The sequence below is a fragment of the Corylus avellana genome, chromosome 4 (genome assembly GCF_965113065.1).
Source record: "Corylus avellana chromosome 4, dhCorAvel1.hap1.2, whole genome shotgun sequence".
Classification (NCBI taxonomy): domain Eukaryota; kingdom Viridiplantae; phylum Streptophyta; class Magnoliopsida; order Fagales; family Betulaceae; genus Corylus; species Corylus avellana.
The window spans coordinates 16,259,273-16,287,037 of record NC_142493.1 but is presented as its reverse complement, the minus strand read 5'-3'; the positions used below and the strand labels follow the sequence as shown (position 1 = coordinate 16,287,037).

The 27,765-nt window shown below is 37.2% G+C and overlaps 1 protein-coding gene and 1 pseudogene across 1 annotated transcript; one reads left to right on the top strand and one right to left on the bottom strand.

Annotated features, from left to right (window-relative positions):
* Positions 1–6,207: 6,207 nt before the first annotated feature.
* On the bottom strand, positions 6,208–14,821 carry LOC132179949 (uncharacterized). The gene is made up of 3 exons (XM_059592770.2): positions 14,752–14,821; positions 14,408–14,596; positions 6,208–6,488 (listed from the first exon to the last, which is right to left on the bottom strand). Exons 1-3 carry the CDS (start codon positions 14,788–14,790, stop codon positions 6,231–6,233), a joined length of 486 nt encoding a protein of 161 aa, XP_059448753.2. The 5' UTR covers positions 14,791–14,821; the 3' UTR covers positions 6,208–6,230.
* A 5,277-nt stretch (positions 14,822–20,098) lies between these two features.
* On the top strand, positions 20,099–23,201 carry LOC148586370 (uncharacterized; annotated as a pseudogene).
* The last annotated feature ends 4,564 nt before the right edge of the window (positions 23,202–27,765 follow it).

The window sequence follows — 27,765 nt, the reverse complement described above, 5'->3', positions numbered from 1 at the left end:
TAACTCATTTCACAATTTGAGTATCTCACGACTGACACCACTCTTGCCACATAGAAATGGGAGGTACATATTCTGTTTTTATATTATATGCATCTCATAACCAAATACATGCAGAAAAAGCTCAATGTATGAGGAGTTTGTTCCTAAGTTGCCATTAAATGGTTGCCAACAAGATGATCCACCTCAACAGGGCCAAGCATCATTCTGCCCCAGCACGGCGAGCATCGCTCCCCCACAACACGGCGAGCATTGCTCCTCCTCAACATGGCCGAGTCTTACTCTACCCTAGCACGGCAAGCGTTGCTCCACCTCAGCAGGGCCGAGCATCATTCTGCCTTAGCACAGCCGAGCCTCACTCCACCTCAGCACGGCGAGCATTACTCCTCCTCAGCACGGCGAGCATTGCTTCGCCTCAGTAGGGCCGAGCATCACTCCGACTCAGCACGACGAGCATCGTTCCACCAAGCACGGCCAAGCCTCACTCCACCTCAGCTCGGCGACCATCGCTCCCCCTCAGTACGACAAGCATTGCTTCGCCTCAACAGGGCCGAGCATCACTCCGCCTCAGCACGACGAGCATCGCTCCGTCTCGACACGGTCGAGCCTCACTCCATCTCAGCATGGAAAGCTTTGCTCTGCCTCAGCAAGGCCAAGCATCACTCCACCTCAGCACGGTGAGCATCGCTCTGCCTTAGCACCGCCAAGCCTCACTTCGCCTCAGCTCGGCGAGCATTGCTCCCTCTCAGTACAGTGAGCATTGCTTTGCCTCAACAGGGCCGAGCATCACTCCACCTTAGCACTGCGAGCATCGCTCCATCTCGGCCCGGCCGAGCCTCGTTTTGTCTCAGCACAGAGAGCCTTGCTCCGCCTTAGCAGGGCCCAGCATCACTTTGCCTCAGCAAGGCGAGCATCGCTCGGCCGAGCCTCACTCCGCCTCAGCACGACAAGCATCGCTCCCCCTCAGCACAACAAGCATTGCTCCGCCTCAGCAGGGCTGAGCATCATTCTGCCTCAGGACGGTAAGCATTGCTCTACCTCGGCACGGCCGAGCCTCGCTCCGTCTCAGCAAGGAGAGCCTCATGCCGCCTCAGCATGGTGAGCCTTGCCTCGTCTCAGCACGGCTGAGCTTCACTCCGCCTCACCACGACGTTCATTGCTCCGCCTCAGCAAGGCCGAGCCTCACTCCGCCTCAGCACGGTGAGATCACTTCGCCTCAACACGGCGAGCATCGCTCCGCCTCAGCACGGCCAAGCCTCACTCCGCCTCACCATGGTCAAGCCTCCCTCCGGCTCACTACGGTCGAGCCTTGCTCCTACTCTGCATGGTCGAGCTTCACCCCTCTAAGTCCATGATTGCCTCACCCTCACTCACTATTGCCGGACCTCATCGAAAGTTCACATGATCCTGATATTTCCTTAGGAATCTGGACTAAAGGATCCCGAGAGTCACATATCCAAGAATGGGGGGTATCTGATTTGAAAATCATCTTCAAAATTTTGAAGCGCAAGGGAGGCAGTCATCTTAGCCAGGATTGGATCGAGAAGCTTTTGCATAAAGACCTTTTGGCACAAGTGCAACGATGAAGGCCTCAAACTACACCTTCACTTGCTGAAGGAGAAGCAGGACCAGCCCCAAGTAACCATGGCAGCACACCGAGAGATAGCGGCTCGACACTTTAGCTAGAAGATCTTGTTGCTTCGAAAACAAGCCAAAGAGCTTTCTCGAGATCAAACTCGGGAAACATAACTAAGGCACTTTTCCAGTCGCTTTGGGAAAAAGCCAAAGAGCTTCCCCGAGATCAAACTCGGGAAACATAACTAAGGCACTTTTCCAAGTTTAACCTGTCAAGAACGTAAATCCTTCAAAGAAGGTATGTTTGAAAAAGGTTAAACAGCTAACCTGTCAAGAACTTAAATCCTTCAAAGAATGTGTGTTCGTAAAAGGTTAAACAGCTAACCTATCAAGAACGTAAATCCTTCAAAGAAGGTGTTCGAAAAAGGTTAAACAGCTTCATAAAAAATAATTTGTCAAGAACGTAAATCCTTCAAAGAAGGTGTGTTCGAAAAAGGTTAAACAGCCTCAAAAAAATAACCTATCAAGAACGTAAATCCTTCAAAGAATGTGTGTTCGAAAAAGGTTAAACATTTCCTGAGGCCTGACTCTTAGCCAAAAGCACTCTACCGAGCAATCACAGGTAATTCATAAATTATTGTCAAGATTGCTAGGAGTGATGCATAAATAATCCCATTGCATTTATTGTCAAGATCTTAAATGTTAAACTTATGTTATTTTCTGAAATTGCAAGTTCAGAGCATGTTATATTAATAATCTCATTGCAAGGAAATGAAATGACTAACAGTTTGATCAACCAAAAAGTCCTATTATTTAAGGATTCCAAGTGTAGAATTACAAAACAGAAGGGACAGCTTCGGGAGCTCTAGGGCTTCGGTTGCAAATACGCATAAGATTCCCGATGTTCGACTAGCTAGACACGTCAGCCATGATTGTTGGGGATAAAATTCACTATGGGTCCCACTATCTCTCAACAACCCTCAATTATCTCACAAGATCCTACATTATCTTAACTACCTCACATTATCTCTCCACTATTTCAAATGATCCCTCAATGATCTGAAGGGAGAAGATCGAGGAAGCAATTACATATTTAAAACCCTATAAAAGGGAACACCAGGCATGGGTAACATGGATTGATCATTTATTTTCTCAATACATAGCTAGCTCTGGCTACATTTAGACCCCATATACAACTGCTAACTTAAGTATCAGAGGGTTTACGGGGCCTTCCTCGGAGACCTCTTTGATGCTATTATTATTTTGTAGGAGCTCAAAGATTGATGATCACAGACGCCTTGAAGAACGTGAAGATTACACCAATTGGAGACTGTTAGACCAAAAAAATGCGTCAACACTGCAGTTGAAGTCGTGCAACCTCTGCAGAGTCATTGTGTTTTTCCTTGCCTTGCAATTCGGCCATCATGGTGCGAGTTATGAGCTAGTAATTATAATATGACATCATGTAATATCATGTCTTATTTTTAAAGGAGTACATCGCTTTTTCACAACTAATAGCCATATTCATAAAATAATTAGGCGCATGTGAAACAAAGAAATGATGCTTTTCAAAATAAGTATCAAGTCTAAGAAAGTCTATGTAGTATCAAGTCTAGACTGCTTAGATGGATTTCTAACTCACGTGCTCACTGCAATTTATCATGTTAGAGTAGAATTGTATATTAGTCTAAATTTATATTTAAAATCTAATACTTAGACCAATGATTATCTTCTTCAAACTTTACCTAAACTCGGATAATATAACGGTAGGTTTACAAAATTATAATACCACTTGGACATTATAATGACTTGTTTACAATGTCATAATAACACTTGGGCATTATAACGGTTAGGTAGCATTACCACGTATTTTCATACTGGCAGTACTATGGTATTAGTATAATATCTTTCTAAATATCATTAACATCGCTTTGGCATTACAACGATGCAATTCTAAAATACCTAATTGTATTTAAGAAGTACAACGACGGTATTGTAACATGAATAATTTTAAGGGTAATTACCTTTTGCCCCCATGAACAACAGTGCATTGGCACTTTTCTCCCATGAACTACCAACTATAACACCTGACCCTATCAAACTACCATCTTATGACAAAAAAATCCCTTCCATCAGTCAAAGGTGTTAAAATTGATGGTCAACGGTTATGTACAAGTTATGTGCCATTTAAATTTTTTTTTTCTTTTCACTTTTGCCCTCACTTCAGACCGAGAAAATGACGCTTATATCCTCCTAAACCCTAATCCAACACATGAAAAAGTGAGGGCAAAAGTGAAAGAAAAAAAATTAAAATGGCACATGACTTGCACATGACCGTTGACTGTCAATTTTAACCCTTTTGACTAACAGAAGGTGGCTTTTTGTCATAAGATGATAGTTTGATGGGGTCAGGTGTCATAGTTGGTAGTTCATGGGGAGAAAATGCCAAAGCGCTGTAGTTTATGGGGACAAAAGGTAATTACCCCATAATTTTACGTAGAATATTCAACCATACTTTCCCGAGCTATTTGAGCATTATAACATATTTAAACTTTAAATGATTAATAAAATAAAACTAGAGTTAGAACTTATATAAAGCAATCTCTCTTTAAAATGATCCAAATCTTTGAGATCTAAAGCCTCCTTATTCTCCAAGTATTTTCCCACTATATCCCCACTCTCAGACTCTCATATTAGTGTAGAGGACGACATTTTGATTGTAAAAATTATGAATATGAAACTTGCTATTTTTAGGCAAAAATATCGAGTTTCGTTCAAGCTAGCTATTCCCTAATTCGAACGGCAGTGTGTTCTTAAGTGCAAATAAATTTTCCTGAGTTCGGATTAGCGACCAGCTGTTATTATCTCTTGGGTGTTACTTTTCTAAAGGCTTAACATACGTTCTAGTAGAGTTCTATATATATGCAAACCTATGAAATAGGTTTGCTTTTGTTATTAGCTTTTTATAAAAGGCAAATGTTAAAACTTACATTTGGGATTGCCCATTTATGTCCATGGCATTCATATTAGCATTGTGTGCATGGTCAATCGCTCCCGAGTCATAATTGCATACGCTTTTGTCTTTGCTCTTTATTTTTGTGGGATACTTTCAGTCTATTACTCTCAAATGTCAACTTTACATTGTTGAAAGAGCACTTGTCAATTTGGTTCATATTATTAATATTTGTAATCTTGGCATGAATTTTCATGTACTAATTGCGTGGATTCGTTTCAAACTCCATTAGAATTCGATGCTCGTAGTCAAGCTTTATGATGACCTAGTCCATAAGCACTTTTGTTTTGGGTGAGGGAAATACACAAACCAACAACACAAGCAATAAAGGCTAATCAAGAGGAGTACAAAGAGAGGCATCTTATTGGAAATGTGCTAGAGAACTGTCCAAGCAAGACCTCAACCACATTTCGAGGAAAAAGGCTGCAATTATTTCTTCACAATTAAACCATTTGCAACTACGTGTAGTCAAAATTAGTATTCCCTAAATTGGTTGTTCAATTTGAAGCAATTTTACATACTCTTAAAAACCTTTGTGTAAACTACGTTATGATTGAACTATTTCCTTAAATTGAAGAAGCCTCACATTCTTAAAAATACATGCAATATGTACTAAAAGGAAATGATAAGACACTTGCTACTCCAGATGTTTAAACCACTGGGTACCTTACAAGCATATTAGTGACACATGTACAAAAATTTCCCGTCATTGGGAAGGATATCTTTAAGTTCCTAATCTTCAAACTATTTGATGATAAATTTTAAGGGGGCAAGTAAAATATTGCATGTAAGTGTTCTTAGTTGCTTCCACAGTTTGATATTTGAGTATATGTGATGATTCCCAAAAAAAAAAAAAAAAAAAAAAAAAAAAAAAAAAAACTTAATCGAAATAGTAAATCCACTGCTGGTAATAAATCCAATGTACCTTCCATTCGAGTAAATTCTTTAAAAAAAAGTTAGTGTTATTGATGTATTGAAAAGAAGGTGAACTCATGGCCCTTTAAGTCCCATCATTAGTACATAAATTAATCTATCAAACTATGCATTAGAATATATGATAAGGATAAAAATCCTTTATAATGTTTAATCGTCACCAAATTAATCTAATATGATTAACATAGTTATCTTTTCTTCACCTACCCCAATTCTCCTATAAATAGGAGTAATTTGTAACGTAAATATCATCAAGTCGTAAGAGCGAAAATGCATCCCTATTGGCCTCTTCCCTAGTGGCAGACGTAGGTGTCTAACACCAAACCACCCTAAAATTCTCGGCTCTATTATCTATTTCTTTCTCTAGTTTCTTTATTTTCTATTTTATTATAAGTTTCTTCATTGGTGCTGTCACGCTTAACATTCATATATTGACAATTTAACTATAAAAACTTCTGGCATATTATGATATAAGTTGCAACAAGATTTGCTGATAATATACAAAATACAATTCGAAGATAGCTGTAGAGTTACAAAGTCATTGCTACATCTAGGATTCCTCTTGTTCTAAAGCAGCTACACCACTAGTTATATAATAAAGATGTTTTTTTCTCATCGCTTCCTAATGGGTTGATAATAACTTAAATGAAAAAAGATGGGGGGGGGGGGGGGGGGGGGGGGGGGGGGGGACCAGATCATTGGTTATACTTTTTCAAGACTCAATCTTGTCCAACTGCTGGAGCATTTGAAAGATTGAAATGTTATGGGTTGGGAGGGGAGGTAGAGGTGGCATTCTCATTAAAGGAGTTATAATATGGTCTCCATGGGTAAGAGTGTGATGCCTTTTACGCACTGCTCGAATAGGAGGCTCTGCATCCGTGACAACGATTCTTTGTCCTTCTACAACTATTGGTTGTTCTGTTATCTTCCACATGTTTTCAGAAAATCTTTTCTCATTCATTCCTCCATCCTGTAAATGAATTTCATGAGAAAGAATCAATATAATTGTTAGAGAGGTAAATGTTCAATATCCAGAGGCGGAACTAGGATTTATGGAGTGGGGGGACGAATTTTTTTTATTATTATTATACACTAGGAAGACAGACTTACATAAATACAAAAGCACATCCATACATATAATCTTAGTGTATGTGATCTGTTGGTGCATATTTATATAAAATAAAAGCATATAAGTCTTAAATTTAATCTTATGACATCACAAACATATAATAGTATAAACAAATAGCAAAATAAAGTAAACATGATTTATTGGGTTCAAGAAAAATGTATCTTTGAACATGTAGGAAAACTAAATAAATGCGGGTATTTGAAGTTTTTTTTTTTAAATGTTAGATATTCTAACATTGTCTAGAGCCTAAACCAAAATAAGAATGACTTAGGTATTGCTGTGCATTAAAATATTTTGACACTAATTAAGTTTTAGCGTATTCATGTTCACTTTTTTTTTAGATGAATAATCAACTTTTACTAAAGAAACGAGCAAACTACAGTCCAAACACTCGAGATGAATTATGGAACACAACTACTTAACAAATACATCAGCTACTTACAAAAACAACTACAACCAAGTACATACGACCAAAGCTACAAAAACACAGCAACAATTTACAAACCCAACTACACCCTTTTACATACAACCAAACCTATACAATCAAGTACAAACTCCTACATGCAACCAAATCTAACAAACTTCTATTTACAAAAAAATCCTAAATTCTTCCAAAATAATGACTAGCATAATTCTATATGAAACCCAAATCATGAGCTATATTCTCTTTAATTTTCTTTTCCTTTGCAACTTTAACTATTGTATCATTAAGCGAATGATATAACCATGTAAATTCATGAGGTTCATGGGTTGTATGAGTGGATGGTCATGCCTTTTGGACTATCCAACGTGCCCAACACATTCATAAGGTTCATGCATCAAGTGTTACGACCTTACATGAGGAAGTTCTGTTGGGGATTGTGCTATTCTCAGCAAGTTTATTGTTGTGTACTTTGATGATATCCTCATCTATTGCCCCTTGCAAGAGACACACTTAAAGCACCTCAGGAGGTTTTTGAAGCACTATGAAATGAGTGTTTATATATCAATCAAAAGAAGTGCTTCTTTCTTACTATTAGTGTTACTTTCCTTGGTTTTGTTGTGTCTACTGATGGTGTTCATGCATATCAGTCTAAGGTGAAAGCAATTCTAGAGTACCCAACACCCAAGAGTCTACATGATGTCTAAAGTTTCCACGGATTGGCATCATTCTACTGACGGTTCATCTGAAATTTCAATACTTTGATTGCACCAATCACATAATGCTTAAACGGTCAGACTTTCCAATTTACTCAAAAAGCCAGTGCAAGCTTTCAATTGGTGAAGTAGAAAATGATAGAAGCACCTATTCTTGCTCTTCTAGACTTTTAAGAATATTTTTGAAGTCAACTTGGATGTATCTGGTGTTGGCATTGGCCGTGTCCTAAGCAAAGAGGGGTGTCTAATCGCCTTTTTTAGTGAGAAGTTGTTGGGATCCAAGAAGAACTATTCCACCTATGACTTAGATTTTTATGCCATTTTACAGTCTTTGAAACATTGGCATCATTACTTGGTGCATAATGAGTTCATCTTTACACTAATTATGAGGCCCTTAAGTATATCAATGGCTAATAGAAGCTCAGCTACAAACATGCCAAATGAGTTGACTACCTTCAATAGTTTACTTTTTTCTTATGGCACCAATCGGGGAGCTTGAATCAAGTTGCTAATGCCCATAGTAAGCCGGTTGCACTTCTTACTACTATGTATACCAAAGTTGTGGGCTTTGACACTTTCCGATAGTTGTATACTAAAGATCCTTCATTTAGCAAGATATTTTTGAGGTGTCTGTAGATAAGGGCAATGATTATGTTATTTTTAATGGTTATTTGTTCATGTTGGGAATAGGATTGCAAATTAAATATTTGAACAGCAGAGGGAATCGAATTCCCATGTCAAGATCCTTTACGATGAACAGGTGAAGACCAGTTGCTATTTGAAATTAAATTTCAAAAACGAAAACACTTACTTGGATATCAATGGCCACTCTTGGCTTTGGGAAAAATCTTTTTACTTCTCTAAGAGCATGTTATTTCTTGTTCAATAACACGAATAACAATTTCTTCTTTTTTCAAGAACATGAAGAACAAATTATTCTTTCTTCAAGAACTCGACATATCTAAGGGATGTAGAGACCTTTATATCTTCTCATCAATGACTAATAATAACCAAGAGAGTGAACGCTTACTTGGCTCTTCAAATCTTAAACTTTTGTTCTTCGTGAGTTAACACAAAGAACTATTAATTCTCAGAGAGTTTCTAAGACATAACTATCAAGAGAACTTAATAGAATGAATTGAGTGATTTGAGAGCCTAGGCTCTTCTTTATAGGCTTAGCAGGGAAGCAGAGAATTTGATTTAAGCAATGTTGGACAAGGATTTTAAAAACAAATCTAAAGGTAGTTAGGAGAGGACCATGGACGACTAGGATTAAATCCTAGACTCCATGGCCGTGTGCCATGGCCTTGGCCGCATGGGCCAAGGAGAAATCTCCCTCGTCCATGTGTTCTCTCCTGAGCCTGAGTTTTACCCCAGCCCTTTCTCCTTGTCTTTAACACATAAGCCCAGTGAATTTTTCCTACCCTTATATTTTCCACTTATCCTCATTAGGCCTCTAGGTTTTATCCCAAGCCCAATTGCACCATATCTGTCTAGCTCATGTTTTAACTAAATAAAACGTTTACTTAGCCAATAAATAAGAAAGCCTTATTATGGTTAAATAACATCAACTTGGTGAGGGACCTAAAGAAAAAAAAATATTATTGGCTTAAATATGTTCGTAACAATGTCTCCTTGACATTATTATGCAACAATATTTTAATCATAATTAATTCCACTAAATAATTGTGACTGCACTCCGATAAATATTTTTGATTAAACAATTAATTAATCCCTTTGACTTTACTTAATGTTAACTTATGAATACTCCATGAAATATTTCGTAGCCGAATTAAGGCTAAGGATATTGCAACTTAATTCTCTACCTCTTTATCCTTGAGTCACCGATTTTACGTTATTCTCATACATGTGAAAAACACATGTATATATTTTGGTATGCCAAACAAAATGCTTCGGCCAAAAGACTCTGAGAATAATTTCCATAAAATCTAAAACAAAGGGAAATTTCTTATCTCTTTGTTCTCTGACAAAAGATTTAGATTCTTACTTGAAGTTGGTGTTCCCACAATGTTAGATGTGATTGCCCAACGTATTGAGTACTGTTGACCGATGACAGGTTTCACTCTTAGATATATCTAAGTAATCATCATGATTTAGAATCAAAGTGTAAGTAGTTTTTAAGGAGTTATTGTCTTTCCGTAATAAATAGTATCTTTATGAAAAGATAACTCCTTAGTTCGTTCAGTGTCTTAGAATCTCAGCACACTACACATCAATCCCGAAGTCACTGCTTCGCTTGATCAAGGCAGATCACCAAGATTCGATGTGTAACAGTCTTACTCAAAATAGAATGCCTAGTTTCATTTACCGACTACGACTTTATACTTTAAGGATACAAAAATTATGGACTAAGACCTTGTGTGATAACTACGTTACTCACACCTATAGCCATATTTAATGTAATCCTAGGACCTTTCTCATTCATAACAAATATGATGAACTTTGGTAATAAGCATCTAAAAGACATTTTATATGCTATATACTCAAATTATTTAATCAATGAATATACCATATATTCATTACAAACATTTGAATGTCAACAAATATAAAATCATTGGGATTCAAGGCACAATCCTAACAATTCAGTGGTTTCCAGGTATGGGTTCTAGATAGTTAATTGAGGGAGCAAATAGTATGAGACTTGCATGGAGAAGGTCACTTTGGGTGAGACAAAACTTTGGCCTTGGTCTCATTAGACTATTATTGGCTCAATCTAACTAGTGATGTGGCACGTTACATGGAATAATGTTTTATTTGCCAGAGGTCCAAAGGAGCCCTCATAAATGCTAGTCTATACACTCTATTACTAGTCCCCGATGGCCTATGTCCCAACGTCAACATAGATTTTTTTTTTTAGGTTACCTCACACTCAAAGGAACATGGATTCTATTCTCATGGTGGTGGATTGATTTTCCAAGATGGCCCATTTTGTAGCTTGCTAGAAGACGATGGATGCCACCCAAATTGCTTTGTATTTTCGGGAGATTGTTAGCGTGCACGAGGTTCCAAGATCTATTACATCGAACAGGGCTACAAATTTCATGAGCCATTTTTAGAAGAGCTTGTGGGAAGAGATGGGACCAAGCTTAATTTCAATAGTGCCTACAACCCCCAAACAGATGATTAGACTGGGGTGGTGAATCGAAGCTTGGCAAATCTTTTGAGTTTTGCTGGAAATAAGCCAAAGCAATAGGACCCAGCTTTATCATAGGCAGAGTTTGCTTACAATCAGTCCAAGAATAAAATGACTCAGTTGAGCTTTTTTTTTATTGTGTATGGGCAGAACCCATCAGGAATGCTTGACTTAGCACCCATTCCTTGTATTAGTCGATTGATCAGTATTAAGGATGATGAGATGGTAGATTATCTCCAAGGAGTTCATAACCAGGTCAAGAAAGCTATAGAAGAGCAATCATGTACAAAGCACAATCTGACAACCACAAATGCAAGGTAACTTTTGAGGTGGTGATTTGGTTTGGGCTGTATTCACACATGATATTTTCTATGTCGATGAGTATAACAAGTTATGGGGGAGGAAGATTGAGCCTTGTAAGATTCTATTGAAGATAAATGACAATGTATATCAGCTACGTCTTCCAATTTATTTAAAGACCTCCTATATGTTCCACGTGAAGCACTTGACTCCATGTTTTGTTAATGCTGACAAAGACTACTTGAACTCGAGGATGAGTTCTTTCCAACTTGGGGAAACTGATGCAGGAGAAGAACATTAATGTAGATTTATTATTTATACATGTGTGTTTTAGTTTTCATTTTTCAATAAGGATTAGGTTTTTCCTTTTTCATTAGGATTATGTTTTCCTTTTCCAACTAGGATTTGTTTTCCTATTCCTTGTCAAATTAGGAGTATTTTTTTAGTATAGATAAGGGATACACACTCCATGGAACAATGCACTTTTTAAGTATAAATTAAATTTCAGTTTTTCATTGTTTTCTTTGTTTGTTTATTTGAGGCAATTAGGGTATTTCTCTTCCATATTTGTTATTTTATCTTTTCTTGAATTCCTTTTTTAATATTCAATTCTTAGTTTTGATTGCTATCATACGTTATCAAAACAATCTTAGTTATGCCCGACGTCACCTATTTAAAGGGGTCTTGTGTAGGCATTAGAGCCCATACACTTGTTCTCATAATTAGAATTGAGGACAAGGTTTGGAGGTCTCAAAACCTAGCCTACACATGTAGATTGAAGAAAGAGCAGGAGGAATCAAATCAGCCCCTACACCAAGCTGGCTGACTTTGTGCAAGTTAGTATTCTAGCCTTTGCAATTTTTGTTTTGCATGATATTATTCTATGCTTTCATGATGCTTTTTTTTTTTCCTCTTTCTTTTTTTTTTTTTTTTTTTTTTATCGGTTGCATCTTTGAGATATATTCCCAAACATACATCCAGTTCAATTTCCTTAAGAAATTCAAAATTAGCATTCATTTCAACCAACAAATATCCCAGTCCCAATTGTTCTTGATACTGGAATCAGCATACATATAGGATTTCCTACTCTAGTTGACACATGGCTAAGACAAATAGGGCTCCAAAACTCCATGGGTAGATGTACCAATTTGATCCATAAAAGAATTTTACACAAAGTCAGTTTCAAAAGTTGCATACCTGGTTATCATTTCCTTAATATGAATGGTTTATTTGCAAATATGCCAGAATTTAGGCTCCAAGACCTTATCTCTTGTTTTCTCATCAACAAATCTGAAACTAGAGAGACCATTCTCCTTTGAAAAAAGCTCAACTCTACCGCACTGAGTACTCCACATACCATCAACAATCTTTTTCAACAGGAAAAAGGGTAAAGGTTTATCCAAAAACTGCCCTACAAGACTTCGTTTCCATCTTGCTATACCCTTCTCCATAGCTTTTTCAGGAGGTTTTACCACTATCTTACAACATGTTCAATGGCTCAAAATACTGCAGATTACCCATCAATTTCTCATTATTAAAAAGACATCTCCCATCTTGGATGTTGTCCTTATTTTCATCCCCCTTAATCCCTCCATCCTCTACTTCCATTTCCATTTTCTCTCCTCCCAGCTCCTTGGGAAAATCTACCACTAACTCTACCTCCTTATTCTGTTCTCCCAATATCTGATCCCCTCATCCTCGTTCACATTAAAATCTCCATACTTCCCTTCCCCTAATACACAATCCATTCCTTTAGGACTTCCTTGCATCTTCGAGCTCCTCATAACCCTCAGTTCAACTTGTTTCTCCCTTCATAACTTCTTTTTCCCCACTTTCTATCGCTTTGGTCACACAAAAGTGGTTTTATCTGCTAGATATATCAATCCTGAAGTGATTTTCTGAAAAAGAAAAACCAATTGCTTTTCCAAATACTTCAAATGGACCAATTGCACGATTGTGAGATAAGGCTTCTTAAACTTTCATTTTCCAAGCGAGTTAAACTTCTTAAACATGTCCATTACATTTGCTCATAGATTGGGCTGCTTATGTTCCACTATTTAGAAATTTTTATTAAAATTAAGAAAGAAGGAGCATAAGCAAGAGAGAGAGAATATACAATATAACTAAAGTCTCTCTCTCTGGTTTTGCATTTTGCTTTGTGTTTTAGCTATATTCTCTTTTTCAACTAGTATAATATAACAACATATATTGCACAAACTCGGAATACAATAAAGTGGAAAATTAAAAAAATGGTAAAGTCCACATACCCCCTCTTAAACTACCACCCAATTGATAATGTTTTTCCAAACTTTTAATTGTGACAATGTCCTCCCAAACTAGTAAAACATTGTCAATATCCCCCCAAGACTAGCAATAAGATAAGCCCTATAGATTTTCAATAAGACAAAAATACCCCCATAAATTAAAAAATAATATTTAAAAAAAAAAACCGAAAAATTTTATTTTTTTTAAAGCAAAAATTTTTATTTAAAAATTATTATTATTTTTTTTTTTTTTTTAAGAAACGAATTTTTTTAAAAAAAAAAAACGGAAATTTTTTTAAAAAAAAAATTTCAAAACAAAAATTTTAAAAACGAAAAAAAATTCAATTTTTATAAAATAAAAAAAAAAAATCATAATTTTTTATTTTTTATTTTTTTTTAATTTGGCCACCACTTGGATTTTTTTTGTTTGTTAGCTTTAGGTTTTTTCTATAAATTTTTGTAATTTTGTTTTTATTTTGCTAAGGGTAATTTTTTCATTTGAGGGAACATTGACAAAAATTTTTTTTTTTTAGAAACATTGACAATTTTTGGTAGTATGGGAATGAACATTATCACAATTGAAAGTTTAGAGGGATATTATCAATTGGGTGGTAGTTTGAGGGGGGTTATGTGGACTTTTCCCTAAAAAAAATTGCCACTTCTTAATAGTCAATAACATGTTCAAATATATAGAATGTGTTGAAATGCAAGAGATATTTTTTCTTTATGATATCAAAATCTAATAATATGTAACTTAACAAAGGATAAAAAATAAAATAAAATAAAATAAAATAAAAAAATTCTGATAATGTCATAATATCGCAATCTTTATATTGTATACTCCATGGCCTATATCATTGTGTTATCAAAACCAGCCGTTAAAGAAACAAAGCATTAATTCTTACATTGATAACAGTGGAGTCAGGTATGGGGCATTTGACGGGGCCATCTTCATCTGGTGGCTTCAGTGGGTGTTCTACTGGCCAGAATTCCTTGTCGCCTTCAACTCCAAGATGGTGCCAATCCATACCAATCCTCTGTCTTGCCTCTGTACTTTGCTCATCTGTCAATGGAGCTTTGCTTTCCTTCGTATCCTGTAAATGAAGAAAATGAAAAGAAAAGAAACCCAAATTCCTTCTTGACAAACACATTTAAATTAAAATAGCTAATGTCATAATAAAACTCCAGAGTCTAATACCCTTAGCTATGAAAGCCATAGAGAGAGAGAGAGAGAGAGAGAGAGACTTACAAAATCATCTCCGCATGCAAACCCCATAGAAATGTTCATTAGCACACGCCAGGAGCAGAACAAATACAACTTTGTCCGTATGTGTGTTTGAGAGAGAGAGGCAAAACGAAAAGATAAAGAGCATGGAAAGGAGTAGAATGGTTGGTGAGAGCTGTCGCTGTGGGATCGTTTGCACAGTGGAAGATTCCCACCATTTTCCTCTTTTTGTGATTTTGTTCAAGTACTTTATTCTTAAACTTTTCCTTTCTTTATTGGGTCCCTATCTCTCTTTCCCAATTCTCTCTTACCCTGCGAATAAGAGAGCTTTTTTTTTCCCTTTCACTTTGTTGCTTTAAAAACAGTAGCAGTTTTGGTTGAAAATCTAACAATCTCCCACTTTCTGCTTTTCTTGGTTTTGCAGAATATGGAAAATGAAAGAGAGCAAAACATAGATGAGTTGTATGCTTTGCTTTGCCAGGGCCCAGGATACCCTCATTGTGGAGAGAGACAGAGAGAACGGCAAGCACAAGATAGAGGCTTGCCGTCTCAAGACACTTTTGGTAGCCGTTTGTTCATTTCGATGTAATCGGTGTAAAGTTAGCTAAATATATGTATGTTGATGGGGTGTTTATGTCACTATATGCAACACCTCTTTCAAAGACACAAGCCAATATGCTGCCTCTATGCTTTCTCACTCGACTACTTAGGATACATCTCATCTTCAAGTTTCCACCGTTTATTTTTCTTGTACAAAAGACCACAATTACGATATATAAGACAAGATAGATACACACAACAATAACATAAGATTTACTTGGTTCCCTCAATGTGAGGTATGTGCACATGCAAAGGTAATTATCAAAAAATGGGAAGAGGAAATCTTCATCATTGGGATTTCGTAGTTGAAATCTTCATCCTCAACTTCAAAGATGGGAAAAGGAAAGTTCGAAGGGCAAGCCCACCAGTCAATATCTAGTTCTGCTGAAATGGATGTTGATGCTCCACATGTAACTGTGTTCTCGAGTAACTTATGCAAATTGCCAATTTTTTCACATTGCATTATCACCAAAGCACCTTCAATTATTTTCGTAATTCTAACTTTTGCTGAATAACAATAGCCCAAGAAATATAATGTTAAGGATATCAGATTTTCTTAAGGTCTATAATATATCTAACATTAGTGAGTGTCCTCACAATCTTATCAAACATCCTAACTTTTATGGTACTTATTTCAATGGCCTTACACCTAGCATCATTAGTTGTCAAAACAATACCAAAATTATAGGATTTGAATGTCTCAAACCACTGCCTATCCAGACACATATGATATCATGAGCAAGCAAAATCCAAAACTAAGAATCTATGAGAGAATATGTACCCGAGGAAATTGAAAGAAGATTTATGCTAACCTTACTATCCTTCGACTCGTCATTGGCCTCACTGACAATATCTATGAAACCCTTCTAATTTTTTTTTATCTTCCAAATCTTGTGTCAACACTTTGCACAATCTTCTATAGAGCCATTTATTGTTACAATAATAGCACACTATATCTTTTTCATCTAACTAAGAGTCTTCATCATGTGTCAATCATGATGTAGACTGAGACTACTTACATCTACCATTCTTCCCCTTTGACTTATTCCGTCCGCTCTTTGGCTCAAACCTTACCACAAGCCCATCCGCCTAAACATTGAGAGATTTTCTCTTTGTTTCATTTGGCAAGAGAGATTCAGTCACATCTTCAAATGCCAAAGTCTCTTTTTCATATAACAATGTGGTAACAAGATGATCATAACAAGGGGATAGCAATGCTAATAGAAATATCTCTTTATTTTCTTGTTCTTCAATCTTTATTCTAAAGTTCAACAACTGTGTATTTAACATGTTGAATTTATTGAGGTGTTCCAACATATCTGTATTTTCCTCCATCTATAAACCATGTAGTTGCTTCCTCACGTACAATTTATTTGTCAAATTCTTTGCCATATACAAACTTTCTAATTTCTGCCAAATTGACTCTGATTTTTCTCATCAATCACATTGTGAATGACTTCATCTGACAAATTAAGACAGATAGCACTGACAGCCTTAAAATCCATCTCTTCCATCTTCCATCTTTTGAGGTTTCTTTACCTTTCCCAATAACGCGTTGTAGATTCATCGTTGAATCAAAAGATCATTCATCCTCCTTTGCCAAAGTGAAAAATTATTCTTCCCATAGAACTTCTTCAATTCTTACTTGGTGGTCGACATATTTACCATAATCGAAAATGTAAATACCAAACCTGGTTTAGATATCACTTGTTGTGCAAAAGACCACAATTGCAGTAAATAAGACAACATAATCACAAAAAATAACTTCAAGATTGACATTGTTCCCTCAATGTGAGATATGTCCACATGCGAAGGCGGTCATAATCAATTCATTATCAAAGACGGAATTCAAAATTCTGAAGAGAAAACCGCTTAAACCCAATACACCCAATACATGAGAAAAGAAAAGTGATTGCAACTCACACCAGCAAACTGTATGTGTATAGTTCAAAATCTTATTTGTTTCTCTCTCGTTGTGCAACTACTCTTCATTGTGTGGTGCCCTTTTTTTTTTTTTTTTTTTTTTTGGGGAAACTTCACTTAACCCCCCCCCCCCCCCCCCCCAATACTTTTGCGCTTTTTGCAAACACCTCCCATTGTTCAAAAACTCTCACTTTCATGTATCAAAGTTTTAGCTTCATTTACTTTGGCCCTTCCGTTAGGATTTTCTGTGAAATCCTAACGGAAGGGGTCGCACGTGCCGGGCATGTGGGAAAAATTATTGAAAGCCCCGTTTTACCCCTGAAACCACCACGTGTACAAACATCCTTAGGGTTTTTATTTTTGAAAATCACCAAAACTCCAAAATTGAAAAAGGATTTGGATAGCCGTCTTTGTGAAGAACACATTGTGGGCTGTCGACCACTAATCTTCCTCAATCAATCCAGTAAGTGTAAATCGCGATTCCACCTAGATTTAAATCGCAATTCCACCCAAATAAACTAACTCCAACCCTAAATCGCGATTCCACCCAGTGACTGTCTCATGTAGTTGAGTTGGAAGATTTGGCCGTGAGCCGTCTTCTTCGTCACTGCCATCTTTTTCAGGTATAGTCCCTTTTGTCAAATGATTTTGGTTGTTTTATTTACAGGTATGCCGAGTCGTCGACCATTGTGGTCCCCTTTGTCCGTATGCCGAGTTTAACATTGTGGTCCTCTTTATTGTCGAATGTTGTCTATTTGTGGGTCATATAATTTTATTGTCAAAAGTCTATCAAATGAAAAACGACAGGGTCCACCTTCTTTGGTCAAATTGATACTAGCAAAATGTTGGAAATTTTTCCATTTTTTAATTGGCTACTGTCGGTTGAAGAAACTTGACTGTCTGTTAGGGTTTGCTTTAGCAAAAAGTCACTGCAAAAGGTCACTGCATATTTAGGGTTTAGCAATAATTAAGTGCGTACTTAAAGTTTATTTCTCACTGTTTAATTGTTGTTGTTCACTGCAAAAAGTCACTGCATATTTAGGGTTTAGCAATAATAAGTGCATACTTAATGGTTTATTTCTCACTGTTTGATTTCTATTTAGGGTTTAGGGTTTGTTTGTTTAATGCTTTGTTGGAATATTCTGCATGCTTTAGCCAAAAGTCACTGCATACTTAGGGTTTAGCAATAAGTAAGTGCATACTTAATGATTTATTTCTCACTGTTTAATTGTTGTTTAGGGTTTAGGGTTTGTTTGTTTAATGCTTTGCTGGAATATTTTGCATGCTTTAGCCAAAAGTCACTGCATGCTTAGGGTTTAGCAATAATTAAGTGCATACTTAATGGTTTATTTCTCACTGTTTGATTGTTGTTTAGGGTTTAGGGTTTGTTTGTTTAATGCTTTGTTAGAATATTCTGCATGCTTTAGCCAAAAGTCACTGCATGTAGAGTCACTACATGTTGCATTTTGTTTAATGCTTTTTGCATCCTGTCTCAATGGGGCAGGCCGCATAATGGCTGGTGACATATTGCTATTTGAGGTGCATTACAATGGTTATTTCAATAGGGAAAAGAGGTGTACGTATGTGGGTGAGTTTGTTCATAATCATTCGGTCCATGATGTACATAAGATGTCTTTCTTGGAACGAGGAAATATGTAAGGATTATGGGTATAGGTATGGTGACCTCATTCACTACAAGATACCTGATAGGTCTTTAGATGAAGGATTAAGGCAGATATCATTTGATCATGATGTAAATGAAATGGTTTCACACCATTTAGGGCATGGGCTAGCTGAGTTGTATTTGGTTTCGTTTGATGCTGTTGATGTAGATACGGTAGATGACAATGCAAAAGAGGATGAAGAATATGAGAGGACTGTTGTATATAAGAAGGATGCTTTTTGGGATGAGGTTCTTAGTGTAGATACTAATGCTAATGACTCAGATGGGGAGGAGCATGTAGAGTCAAAAAGGGTGGGGGGTTCGAGTGTTGTTGATGATAAAGCAGGGTTTAGGGATAAGGTAGATGGGGGTGGACATGTGGAAGAAATAAGGGGGGAAGATGATGAAGATGATAGTGAAGATCTTTGTCCTAGTGACATACTTAGATTGCCCATTCCCAGTGATAGTGACAATGAAGAAACATCAAGTCCTCGTGATGTCACCAAAAGAATTCCATTTACCAAAGAAGAGATACAAAATCTAGTGCTGCAAATAGGTCATATGTTTGGTGATGCGGTGCAGTTTAGAAAAGCGGTAAAGCAAGCAAATATTTTGAAGGGTAAGGATTTAGAGTTCCCAAGAAATGAAACAAAAAAAGGTTATAGCTCATTGCAAAGACAAGAAATGTAAGTACAGGGTTTATGGGAAGAAGTTAAAGGGTGAGTCCACATTTCTCTTAGTGTCAATGTATCCAAGACACTCATGCACTAGAAGATACAAGAATCACATGATTAATTTAGCTTGGATAGTTGAATGGTGCATGGACTCATTCAGAAACCAGCCAAACCTACCTATAGACGTTTTGCAGAAACAGGTCAAAGCTAAGTGGAATGTAGATGCCCATGTTAGCTCATTGTATAGGGCAAGGAAGTAGGTGCAACAAAAATTTATGGGAAGTTGGATGAGCAATACCATCGGTTATGGGACTACTGAGCAATGGTTAGGAAGACCAATGTGGGTAGCTGTTTAATTCTTATGGTTGAGAGACCAATGCCCGAGGTCCCTTGCAGGTTTCAGAGGTTATATGTATCATTCGCAGCAATGAAGACAGGTTTCTTACAAGGGTATAGACCTATGATAGGTGTAGATGCATGCTTCCTGAAGGGTAGGTACAAGGGCCAGTTAATGGCTGCTGTTCGGAGGGATGCCAACAATAGTATGTATCGACTGTCCATTGTGGTTGTAGAAGCAGAGACAAAGGACAGTTGGACTTGGTTCTTGGAAGCACTTATATCTAATCTTGGCCCAGCACCAGCACAAGGGTGGACTTTTATATCTGATCGACAAGAGGTAAACATGCTTGTATGAATAATGTCTAACACATTTAACTTACTTGTATGAATAATGTCTGACATATTTTATTTTACCATATGTGCAGGGCCCAATACCAAGCCTCGAACAGGTCTGTCCCACAGTTGAGCACCGTACATGTGTGAGACACATGTATGCCAATTTTAAAAGTACCGGTCACAAGGGGATATTGCTAAAGGACATGCTTTGGACTGCTGCATCATCTTATACCCAGACAGATTTTCATTATGCGATGGAAGAGATGAAGAAAGTAAGTGAGCCTGCTTATGATTACTTGGCAAAGATTGATCCCAGTACTTGGTGTAGGGGATGGTTCAACACCATGGCCAAGTCTGACTTGGTACATAACAACTGTGCTGAGTGTTTCAACTCATGAATCTTGAAGTGCCGTCAATTGACAATACTGTCAATGTTGGAAGGAATTAAGAATAAATTAATGAGGAGGTATGCTAGGAAAAGGGATTTGATTGCTGCAATGGAGGAAGGTAGTTTAGGGCCAAAAATAATGGCCAAGTTGGAGAAGGAAGAGGATGGTGCCAGCCATTGTTGGTGCACATATGCCGGCGATGGCATTTTTTAGGTCAAATGTGAGGGCAAACGATTTGCAGTCAGTGTGGAGGACAGAACAAGTAGGTGTAGGAAATGGGACGTCACTGGGATACCATGCAGTCATGCCATATCAGCCATCTTATACCATGGTGGCAATCCAATAGACTATCTCAGTGACTACTATAGTAAAGACAAGTATCTGAAGATATATCAACCCATCATCTATCCCATGCCTAGTGAAGAGCAATGGCCTAGGAGCAATCAACCGATTATCGAACCACCAAAGGCAACAATAGCTCCTAGGAGACCTAGGAAGGTAGGAGTGAGAGAGGCTGAGGAGCTCAAAAATCCAAACGCCATCAGGAGGGGGAAAACCAAAAACCAGTGTGGGCACTGTAAAAAATGGGGTCACAACAAGAAAACATGCACTACAAAGTTGAGGCAGGATGATAGAAGAGAACAAGTACGAGAGTACTACAGATCCACTGCAGGAATTGATTAGAATCTTGATATGGTAATTTTTTATTGCATACTCTCCTGTTATGGTCTTTGTGAAATTGTCTTACTAATGCTATTTGTTAATTTTAGTCATTCATTGGTAATCATTTATTATGTTATTTTTGTAGTTGGATGAGTCATCTAATGCCGCATCAGGAAGTGGAAGAAAAAGACAAAGGGGAGGTCAATCAACCAATACTAGAACAAAAAGGCAAAGAGGAGGTCAAGCAACCAATGTTGGTACTAGCCATGATAGAACCGAATCAGGCAGTGTGAGCCGAATTGCACAACCTTTTGCTCCCCAACCAAGTGTACAACCAACTGTCCCAACTGAAATTCCTACTTGTCAATTTGATGTAAGTCCTGTTTATTTATTGTAGGTTCTGATTTTAAATTGATAGTAATAACAAAATATGACATTTTTTTTTTTCAAAAATATGTAGATTGTTCATACTACTCACCAACCAAGTGCACAACCAACTGCTCCAACTCAACTTCATGCATCTCAAAGACGTACCCCAACTGAACTTCGTAATAGCCAATCCAATGTAAGGCCTTATTATTTAGTGTATGTTCTGATTTTGAATTTATTGAAGGCGTTGTTGTGTCTGATCTTGAATTGATTAAAGACATTGTTGTTATATGCTGATTTTGAATTTATTGAAGGCGTTGTTATGTGCTGATTTTGAATTTATTGAAGGCGTTGTTGTGTCTGATCTTGAATTGATTAAAGACGTTGTTGTTATGTGCTAACTTTGAATTTATTGAAGGCATTGTTATGTGCTAATTTTGAATTTATTGAAGGCGTTGTTGTGTCTGATCTTCAATTGATTAAAGACGTTGTTGTTATGTGCTAATTTTGAATTTATTGAAGGCGTTGTTGTGTCTGATCTTGAATTGATTAAAGACGTTGTTGTTATGTGCTGATTTTGAATTTATTAAAGTCGTTGTTATGTGCTGATTTTGAAATTATTGAAGGCATTGTTGTGTATAATCTTGAATTGATTAAAGACGTTGTTGTTATATGCTGATTTTGAATTTATTGAAGGCTTTGTTATGTGTTGATTTTGAATTTATTGAAGGCGTTGTTGTGTCTGATCTTGAATTGATTAAAGATGTTGTTGTTATGTGCTGATTTTGAATTTATTGAAGGCATTGTTATGTGCTGATTTTGAATTTATTGAAGGCATTTTTGTGTCTGATCTTGAATTGGTTAAAGACACTGTTATGTGCTGATTTTGAATTTATTTAGGTAGGTTATTTATGTGACATTATTTTTTCAAAAATATGTATGTTGTTTTTACTTCTCCCCAACCACGTGCACAACCAACTAATCCAACTCAACTTCACAAATCCCAAAGTTGTGCCCCAACTGAACTTCGTGATAGCCAATCCAATGTAAGCCTTATTATTTAGTGTATGTGCTTAATTTGAATTTATTAAAGGCGTTATTATTTATTCTATGTGCTGATTTTGAATTTATTATCTAATATATTATTTTGTCTAAAATCTGCAGGCGGGTCCTACAGTTAGAACCTGGAAGAAATTGTTGGAATTAGCCACAAGATCAAGAGCTGCTGGTGATTTGAGGGTAGACGCTAGTAGTCTTAGGGACCCTAACCGCAAGGGCAAGCTGGTGATTGATATCACGGGTGAGCCTGCTAGACCATCAAAAATTCCAAGAGGTGGACCACTATGTGCTTGGACACTTCCACGAGCAGGTGGTTTTACCTTTAGGGTTGCCCCCCCTGATTTTGACATACTCAAATCCCAAGTGGCACCAAGTGAAACAATTCCACCTAGTGGTAAACAAAATGCAAAAATGGACAAGGGAGAGGGGAAAGGGAAGCAAAAAATATGGCAACCATGAATGTTTCTGAATTGGATCGTTTTGTGAGTTAATGAATGTAATTATTTTGTGACATGAAGCCAGACAGATGTAATTCTAATATTTTGTGTTCACCATATTAGCCAATGTGGTGGCTTTCTAATATTATTAATGAATGTTATGTAATTATTTTGTGACATGAAGACAGGTTAATAAATGTTATGTAATTATTTTATGACATGCATACAGGTTGTGACATGCATACAGGTTGTAATATTTGGTGTTCATGTTGTTTGCCAATGTGGTGGCTTTTTGGATGGTAATTATTTTTCTTACACAACAACAGTAGGTAAATTATTTGTATCGCACAAAACAATACTATGTAAATTAATTGTCTCACACAAAAAAAGTGGACAACAACACCACAAAATACATTACACCATAAGGTTTGCATTACACATTCCATTACACATTTCATTAGATGCTCAGGGGAACATCAACCTTGAGGAATATCTATTAGATACAAGACAAAACATCAATACAGCAAGGAGGATAAATGAACATGTTAAGGCAAACCAGTACTTCATCTCCTTTGCATGAAATTTGTTCTTCTGCGTTTGTAATTGCATTTCAAAATTAACAGATTCAACCTCCATTTTGGCCTTATATTCAGCAACTTCAATCTTACATTTCAAAATTTCATTCGAGATTGTTGATAAGCGCCAAATGTTGCACATTCAAGCCCCTTAATTTGAATATGTTAATTCCTTAGCGTTGTTATTTGTTTGATTTTGTTTTGTTTTTGCGTTTCAGGTCTCATTTGACAAACCATTGGAAAATGGGCTTAAAAGATCAAAAAGCTGAGTATTCTGGACCTAGGATCGAGCGCACCTACGCTCGAGCGTCTGCGACCAAGGATCGAGCGCATACCTGCGCTCGCGAGCACACCAGTTAGGCTTGAGCGCATGGCGCTCGAGCGCACCAAATCTTGGATCGAGCGCACACGGGCGTACAGTGCACGGCAAGACCCCTTTTCCAGCTTGGGCTTGGTTTTCAGTCTCCCAATTGGACTGGGAGACTGACTTCCGACTTTCTGAGGATTTCTAGGGTTTTAGGGTTTTCCAATTCCCTATAAATAGGGCTATAAACATTGTAAACAGACACACCGCTTCCTAGAGCTAGAAATCAGAAATTTGTCTTTGGAGCTTAGAAGATCATGAGGGGCTAAACCCTTTCGTAGGGTGTTGATGTAACTCTATCCAAGCACAATGGTTTGATTGTATTTAATTTCTAGATTTTCAATTTATACATGTTGATTGTATAACTATGAGAATTGCTACATTTTGATTATGTTCTTAATTATTAAATGCAATTGTTCTTAAATTCCAAAATCAATATTTGTGAAATTCTTCTCTTGTCTTAGAAAGTATTTTACTTTTATTGATCTCAAATCATTCTTGTTTTCTGTGATTATGAGAATGATGGTTATACAACGGGTTTAATTGGCATATGATCAATAGGATTTGATAGGCCATGCCCAGGGAAGACGGATTGTACTGCACCCTAGTTTAGTGTAATTTAGGTAGACAATCCGTGCCAACCGAAGATGGGTTACACTTATTCATTGATTATATGTACCCTATTAAAGAATTTGATAATTTATACCTAGGGATGCCGCATCCTAGTGGTTAGGTGGACGATCCGTGCCAACCAAAGATAGATTATGCTTATTCTTTAATAAGGTAGTTTCTTGTTTATTTATAACATGCATAGAATGAATTTCTGGGATTAATTATAATTAGCCATTGTTGTGCGGATAGAGGTGAAGTCAATACCCTACACTCTCTCTCTTATTTTAAATCTCTTTTATTTTCATGCACTTTAGTTTTAAAGAAAATCAAATCAATTCTCTTTTTAAATAAGTTAATTTTAATCTTTCGAATTTTGATAATAAAACCCCTACAGTCCTTGAGGTTCGACACTCTCAATATAGCCCTATCCTACGATTCGTACTATTGCGAGTGGTTATTTTTATTATTGATATTTTTTGACACAAAAATACCACATCAATTGTTGTTCCAATCTGTGCACGTTCAGTCTTCAAATTCTCGTGCCACTCAAACAGTTTTGAAACCACTCGCTTACCATATTGACAAATATCCATATCTACCCATTTGAAAAACCCACATCCACGGTTGTCCGAATTCTACACAATCAGATCAACATAAATAAGATCTCACACAACTATTATGTACCATAAGCCACCAACACTATTTCTGGACAAAAATAATGTATCTGGCATCAACCAAAAATGCTTCATTCCAAATCCTTCCTAGAGTTTCAAAATAAATCAAAATATATCACAACCAATTTCATGAACAAACTAAACCTTAACCCATACTCAGCTAGCATGACCATTTAACCAAAAACATCGAACCAAATCACCATACTCATTTATCATGACTATTACTTATATAGAACCAAAGTACCCAGTTAAAATACTCAGTTAAGCACAAAAATTTCAGCAAATACCCAACTCAAATACCCAGCCAAGCAAAAAAAATTCAGCAAATACCCAGCTAAAATACCCAACCAATCAAAAAAATTTCAGCAAATACCCAACTCAAATACCCAGCCAACCAATAAAAATTTCAACAAATTCCCAGTTCAAATACCCAGTCAAGCAAAAAAATCTCAGCAAAGACCCAGCTCAAATACCCAGCCAAGCTAAAAAATTTCAGCAAATTCCCAACTCAAATACCCAGCCAACCAAAAAAATTTCACCAAAGGGTATTTGAGCTGGGAATTTCACCAAATGGATTTTAGCCCTTTTAGGTATGAGTGGGTTAGCCGAAATATTATGGTTATGGGTGGGTTAGCCCGAATATCAGAAAGCAATGGGTATTCAGTTAGATCACAAGCAGAAATCCCCTCCCCTGTTTCCCTTTCTTCTTTCAAACCCATCCCCCTCCGGCCTATTTATGTTGTAGCTCATTGTTCACCAAACAAGACCGAGAGATGGAGAGTGTGATAGAAAAACAGAAGTCACAGAAATGAGAGAGAATCAACGAGTTATTTGGTTTGGGTGGTTGGGTTTTGCTTCATTTTAGGCTTTTGTGTTTGTTGTGGAAATTTTGAAGTGATTTTGTGTTTCGGCCGATTGGAATGGTGTGTTGGCTGTTTGGGCCAACGCCAACCGAATTTCTTTTATGGCCCTTCCCTTATTGAAAAACAAATAAAAAAACAAAAATTATTTAATAGACCTAATTCCCCCTATATTTTTGAAAAACAAAGAAAGAAGAAAACAAATAAAAAAAAAAACAAAACAAAAATTTATGGGTATCCAACCACTCCCTTTGGCCCATCTGGCTGCCTCTCGCCACCCCACAGCCCATGGGGTGGTTCGTCCACCTCCAAACCATCCCATGTAGACCTTAAGGGTGACCAAAACACCCTATGAGTCATGGGTATGGCCTACCACTCCCAATTCATTTTTGGACAACCACCCCATGGGCCATGGGGGTGGCAGTCAAATGGGCCAAAGGGGGTGGCCGACCACCCCTCCCAAATGGCCAAAGGGGTTCGCTATGAACACTCCTAAATTATATTTTATTTTTTAATTTTAGTTTATTTACTTGAGAGCATTTTTGGAATTCTCCCTAAAAAATATGGGGCCATTTTGGAAAGTTTAAACCAGCAAGAGAGTTTTCTCCTTCTTTCCCCCTGATTTTCTTCTTCTTCTTCTTCTCCTTCTTTCCCCCTCCACGCAGCTTCCATCACCTAGCTCCCACCCATGCTCTTTCCGCCGACATCCAGAGAGCTCGAAGCCTCGAAGACGAAAAGACAAGGAGACTGAGAAGGAGTTGGGAGAGAGTTGGGCTAAGAGTGAAATGGAGGGAGAATCAGTGAGAAAGAGAGAAAAGAATTTGCGGTGAGAGAGAGAAAGCTGGAATTATAGACCATGGTTCTTTGACTTCTTTCCCTCATATTATTAGGTTCTCATGAATCCAGAATCATGAGGTAAATTTTGACTTGTGATTGATTAGTTAAATTTTTTCTTCTTTCCATTTGATTTTCTTCTCTTCTTCCCCTCTTTCCCTCTGATTTTCTTCTCTTCTTCTCCTTCTTTCCCTCGATCTGTTTGCTTGCTGAGAAAATCCTTGGAAGAGAAAATTTTGATGCCTTGGATTCTTACCCGACCCACCCCGCAAAACCCGCAAAACTTGTGCCTATTCAACCCGCCCCGCAATACCCAAACCCGCACGGGTACTGTATTTTTTTGCGGGTGACGGGTTGAAATTTCTCAAACCCGCAAAATGCGGGGCAGGTGAAAAAAAAAAAGCCAATACCTGCCCCACCCTAACCCGTGCCCACCCCTAATCTTAAGGCAAATTCACCAGCGCTTCAACACATAAATTTGCCTAACAAAACGTCATGGTCCTTCTTCCTCTTGTCTTTTTTTTCTTTTCATTTTATTTTATTTTTTCTGTTTTTCTATGTCCGGAAATCCTAAAAAAAAAAAAAAAAAAAAAATCGCGTGAGGAAACATTATGATAATATACAGGACTCCATCATTACTAATCTACGTCGAACAATAATAAAAGCT

What these genes read in the sequence shown, in the direction of transcription:
- LOC132179949 (XM_059592770.2), bottom strand. Translation starts at nt 14,790, where the DNA reads ATGAACATTTCTATGGGGTTTGCATGCGGAGATGATTTT. An exon ending in TTGCATGCGGAGATGATTTT is followed by an intron (nt 14,597 to 14,751) that starts GTAAGTCTCTCT and finishes CTTCATTTACAG; the next exon opens with GATACGAAGGAAAGCAAAGC. An exon ending in CTGACTCCACTGTTATCAAT is followed by an intron (nt 6,489 to 14,407) that starts GTAAGAATTAAT and finishes ATTCATTTACAG; the next exon opens with GATGGAGGAATGAATGAGAA.